A 6,000-nucleotide genomic window follows, 5' to 3' on the forward strand; every position below is an offset into this window, starting at 1 on the left:
TCTGGATTTGCCTGTTCACCAGGTGGAACCCTTGAAGACAAAGTCCTGTTTGAGGTTGTTAGAAGCAGATAAACGCGTAATCTGTATAGTATAGTCCACTTCGTTTATATCTGTGAAATAATCCATATTCATTTTGGATGAACAGAAATTTTAAAACACATTTTTTGCTAATAGAGTGCTGTATGATGTATTTTTGGAGGCCAAAACCCGGATATGAGTTGAATTATAGTGCTTCTGGTTCCATCATGCTAAAAGTCAATGGGTTTTTGGTTAAATGCCTGAAATAGCCATAGTAAATAAATAAATATACTTAAATGTATTTGAAATATATTTATTTCATGCTAAGGATACTATATTTATGTACTTAATAAAAATATCCTGCAATTGTACTTTTAGTCTGCTAAATTAAAACTACTAATTTTATGTTTAATTGTGGGGAAGTCCATCAAAAGATATACTGAAGTATATTTGATTCTGCTAAAGTGAAACTATTGCAAGTATACTTCAGGTGCACTTTAAATATCTTGCATTTAAAGACCGATATTATTCAAAAATCATGCAATCTTCATCAATAGTGACATTAAAACACATGTTGGGCTTGACATTAGGAAATGTGCGTTGGGCACAAGTAGTACTCCAAATAAAGTTGAATCACAATTTTTATATCAGTAAGTCTCGAGCGATGCGTCAGTAAATATGTTAATAGATTTTAACTGTACTTAGTATGAAATAAATGCATTTTAAATATAGTACTTTTTTTACTAGGGAGGTCAGTGGTGAACACAAGCTCAAGATATTTTCACATTAATATATATTTTCTACAATATAAAATACATCAGTAATAACCTCTTGTGATTTTAAAAAGCTTTTACTTGTCTTGAAAAAGGCGGTTGATAACAAGTGTCTAAATGGCACTACAGAGGTTGTCAGAGACAATAAACTTTCAAAGAACAGGAAAACTCATCTATTCACTTGCCTCGTTGTGTTTATAATCATACTTTTCAAAAATAGAGAGAGCTGTTAAAGTCACGCAACTGCAGTGTAGTTTGTTTATATCCTATGCTTAGCTTTTTACTTTGGACGATTGTATTTAGGCATCAAAATTCATAAAAGTTGTGTTCATTTGTGAAGCTTATCATTACGAGCAAAACCTGTAAGAATCATAAACGTTTGTTGGTTACAGAGCTCATTTTCTTCAATAATCGAAAAGCCAATGGAAAAATCCTATTGGTTTTTTGTGGCGGGAACCAGGCTGATGCCAACATATGGGTTGACCTACAAATATACTGTGCTCTAATGCATCAGTTTCAAATTAAACCATGTATATTTTACATGTCGGTCAAACAGTCTCTTTTGGTCTTCAGGGTATTCTTCACATTTTTCTTTGTGTTCCACAGAAAACATTTACAGCATCAGGAAAGTGAATAAATGACAGGAAGTTTGGTTTAACCCTTTGAAGTGACTTCAGACAGCTTTATTTTCGAACTTTCACATCTCTTGCTCAGGAGAAGGAAGTCACGGTCTGAGCGCTACCTACAACCAGTGTTGGGGAAAGTTACTTTTAAAAGTAATGCACTACAATGTTTGCGTTACTCCCTAAAAAGTAATTACATTTCTTAGTTACTTTTTATGGAAAGTAATGCGTTACGTTACTTTTGCGTTACTTTTTAAATCTGGGCAGGGCTTGCTTGTTTGTTTTTAATATAAAACATTCTTCTTTTACAAATGTAAAAGCCCTTTCACACCAAAAGTGAAATGAATACTCCTCAGGCTAAAGGAAATGTAAATTCACATCTGTACAGTAGATGGCGCAGCTAAAAAAAAAAAATCACACGAAGAATATGACGCAGGAGAAGAAAGTTCAACACTTTTCAGCAATAACAAAAATCAAACACAAATGTGTCATTTTTGCTTAGTATGGTTGAATTTTATCATCAAACGTCAGCAGCAAAGACATTGGTTAATAAAATGGGATTAAATACATAAATTATATTTGTCTTATTTAACATATTTAATTATTGCATGTTTGTATAATATTCTGAGTTTGCATTTGACTGTTTTTATTTATTTTGAGGAATACTGAATCTGTTTTTGTGCAGGTGAGATGAGTAAATACATGTTCGTATTTAGTCTAGAACTACAGTAAGATCATGTTCACACACAACGCCTCGGCACTTACTCCTGATTTCTCTCAACATGGCAACACGAGTGCTGTTAGTCAAGACATGGAAAAACAATATAACTGGCGTTACGTATTTGTAAAATTAACTCGGATGTTTCCTTCTAAATTAAAAGTAATGCGTTACTTTACTAGTTACTTGGGAAAAGTAATCTGATTACGTAACTCACGTTACTTGTAATGCGTTACCCCCAACACTGACTACAATCACTAGCTATGTTTCCATCCACCTATTTTTATGCACATTCTAAAACTGCGCATAAAAAATTTATGCGCACAACTGAGTAGGATAAACTTTTTATCCGATAAGAAAAAATGCGCTTAAACTATGATGGAAACACATTAAATTCCTAATAAATTCCACCATGCGCATTGAAAAAGTCATGTGACTCTCTGAGGCGCAAGTAATTTATTACATATGAAAATTATATTCAGTGGCTTCTCCTAGTTTATCCTAGTTCTAAGAGATATTTAGTGCCAGTTTATCAGGAAGTGACGATTTTGTTCTCTTTGACTCGTTGGATGGAAACGGTGCTTTATTCGCAAATGTTTTATGCGATATTCTAGTTTTGCACATAAGCTAAATTCTATAATAGCTACTGTCAGCTTTCAGAGAAGGGTCTAAATTCTCCCGTGTCAGACATCAGAGCATCTCCTGTCCATTTTTACGTTGTTATATGTAGCATTGTTTTTCTGGCTTACCTCACAGGAAGTGCCGTCATTTCCGGGAGGACACTGGCACACCTCCACAGCGTGGGCCTTAACGCTGCTGCCAGAGCCTTCAGCAGCCACACTCATGCTCACACGACCCAACCTGAGACAGACACAGAGAGAGAGGATATCACTGCACAGGATACTGCTATAGGGCTGTCAGTTGATTACAATGCTTAATTGTGATTAATCGCATAATTCGTTAATAGCTAAAGAGTTAATAACAGGCTTGGTTTAATAATTAGGTCCAGCAGTTTGTGGGAATTCATGCCTATTCTTACAAACCTATCGTCTCTAGGTTACGTATGTAACCATGGTTCCCCGAGGGAACGACACACATATCGTGTGTATCCCCAGCCGCCAGATATCGTGGGCAGGGAGAAACACAGCGTTTGTAATGCCGTTCGCTCGCCATAGACTTTCTCATTGTTTTATATATATGAGTGCTTGTGCGGACAGACAACAGTAAATAGACAGACACATACACAGAGCGCTACTGAAGAGCAGAAGCTGGTTTGCGCCCGGCCGGATGCGCTTTTATGCTTTCTGGTGCTTACGTCACCCTGCTCGTGACGTCTCGCTGCTCCATTGGACGGATTTGACACGTGCTTCAGAACGCGGTCACGCAAGGGCGTTCCCAAAGCGATCTCGACGCAGCTCGAGTTCCTGAAGGGGAATCTATATTACTCAAACTGCATCAAAACACATGCTGAAATACAAACACAACATGATAAGATAATATAATTATATAATGCAGAGGTTTCCTGACACAACAGCGCTCTGCTGGTGTTCACATGAACATTTCTACTGTATCTGATATTTCTCTTGTTGAGCTCTAACGAAGATTATATTTAACCATATAAAGAGTACAAATGACTTGACTGTAGTTAAACGTCTAGGTTTGAGTGTAAATTAATAAACTGTGTGTATGAGACAGACACTCGTGTGGCTCTGATTGCTTTTAATCTACTCTGAAACATCAAATCAGTTCAAAATCTGATTGTAAAAAACAGAAAAGAATGAACCAGTTATCACAGTTAAATGCATTAACGGTGTTAAACATTTGATTAATTGCATGTGTTACCTTTGTCAGCCCTAATGCTTATACCAGTCTATGGTCTATAGCTGGGGTTCCATTCAACTTTCTAAATCATTCCCAGAAAAAGTCAGAAACATCTTGACTTTACTTCTTTATTGAAAACCTTAACATCCCCCCTTGCCATGCTTATTAAAGAATAAATTATGCTTAATAGTTAAAAAATATAAATAAATAAACTTTAGATATCAGTCTGCATATGTGATAGACATTGGTCATGATCATCTTTGGTATCTCTTTTGAATGCATCTTTCATGAAACAGATCCATATTGAACAAAGCACATACAGAAGACCGGAAACAATGTGACCTGTTTTGCAGAATATGGAAGTGTTTTATGCATAACCCCTGTTGAAAGTAAAGTGTTCAGTGACTGTTATGAAGGATGGATGCTGAAACCCTTGTGAATAACGTAAAATCTCAGGTTCACAGTCAAACGCCTCAAACAAGTCTAAGAGAGATGATTTATCCAGTATTGTTTTTTATGGTAAAACAGATGCAATATTAGATTTGATCAAAACAGATGTCTGTGACTCTAATAAATCAAATGCTACATCAAACCCTAAACTTTGTTGTTGTCATGACAATCCGTGTGCATCTTGTCTTCTGTCAGCTGTGTATGAGAATAAACAAGCAGCAGACATATTAAGGCAAATAGTGATTTATATGTAAATATCCAGTGAGATTTTTGTCTGAAAACAGCCAAGTGCTCCACACAGAGATCTGATCTGATCATCATCAGTCTGTCTGGAAGATTCCAGACAGACTGATTATGATCAGATACGATCTCTGTGTGGAGCACAAAAATCTCACTGGATTATTACAATTAATTGCAAAATTAATGTTTGGAAATGTAAACTGATATTTCCTACTGACACACTACAGCAAAAATAGAATGAACTGACTTAAAACCATTTTTTAACTGGTGAAAATACTAGTGTTCTAATCATTTGGCCACCACTGTATATATACATTTTAAATATGTTGCATGCATGTTGCAGCAGCTTCTGTGTTGCCTTCACAGTCTACAGACAAATGAAGAAAATGTTCAGAATTCCAATTTATGATAAATGATTTGAATTCTGGATGGAACCAATCTGTGCTCTTGCTCTGGATCACAGTCCACTAAATCCTGACCTGTGGTTTGAGTGTGTGTGTGTGTGTGTGTGTGTGTGCCTGCGGCGCTGCAGTGCACCTGTAGATGGCGCTGTGTTCCTGAGTGTAGGAGGCCCGGGGCAGCAGACGCTGGATGTTGTTGAGGACGCTGTGGAAGTCTCTCTTACTGACAGCCAGTCCTGAGGCCTGATGCTGAAAGCTCTCTGGCAGGAGATCTATCCTGCGCTCAGCTGTGGAGAACGGATACACCGCAACCCCAGAGCTGCTGTCAATCAACCTCAGCCCGCCGCCCTGAAGAGAGAGAAACACATCAAGCCTTCCTCCTGTCCGTCATCACATCAAGAGCAAAACTGCTGTCGTTCAGGAAATTACACACTGGCTAAGCAACAGCAGCAGTTATGTGTGCGCCTTTACTGAGCTGTGTACTTAGCTATACAATTTGTCCCCATAATTGAGCTATTTACAAAACCTCTCTTCCAAGACATGTAGTATAATAATTATAATCAGCTTTATATACAAGACGTCTTTGGTATGTTCTCAAACAAAGTGACTGTGTAAGTGTGGGTTTAGTTTGTTAAATCTGACACCACATATGAAATACTATGACAAAACCTCATCTCCATTTGCAAAAACAATTCATAAATAATATAATGATTTATAATGAGCATTTTTATCAGGCTCCTATGAAAATAACATTGGACATTTTTGAAAATAAGCCATTCAATAACTGACTAATAACCTTTTCTTTGCCATTAAAGTGAAATTACTGAACCTAAACACAGGCCACTGATAAAAAGGCTTATTTAAAAGAAAAATCTCAGATGGACTTTGTGCAGATTGTGCATCTGAATTCTACACACACACATATATATATATATATATATATATATATATATATA

General features: G+C 36.6%; 1 protein-coding gene across 1 annotated transcript in view; it reads right to left on the reverse strand.

Moving 5' to 3' along the window:
- LOC107740527 (laminin subunit alpha-2-like) overlaps nt 1-6,000 on the reverse strand; it is a 230,930-nt gene that overhangs the window by 118,173 nt on the left and 106,757 nt on the right. Inside the window, 2 exon segments of the mRNA XM_016552978.1 lie at nt 2,882-2,993; nt 5,181-5,392. Of these exon segments, the coding sequence (XP_016408464.1) occupies nt 2,882-2,993; nt 5,181-5,392 (324 nt within the window).

Source organism: Sinocyclocheilus rhinocerous, unplaced genomic scaffold, assembly GCF_001515625.1.
Source record: "Sinocyclocheilus rhinocerous isolate Xijiao unplaced genomic scaffold, SAMN03320098_v1.1 scaffold1246, whole genome shotgun sequence".
NCBI lineage: Eukaryota > Metazoa > Chordata > Actinopteri > Cypriniformes > Cyprinidae > Sinocyclocheilus > Sinocyclocheilus rhinocerous.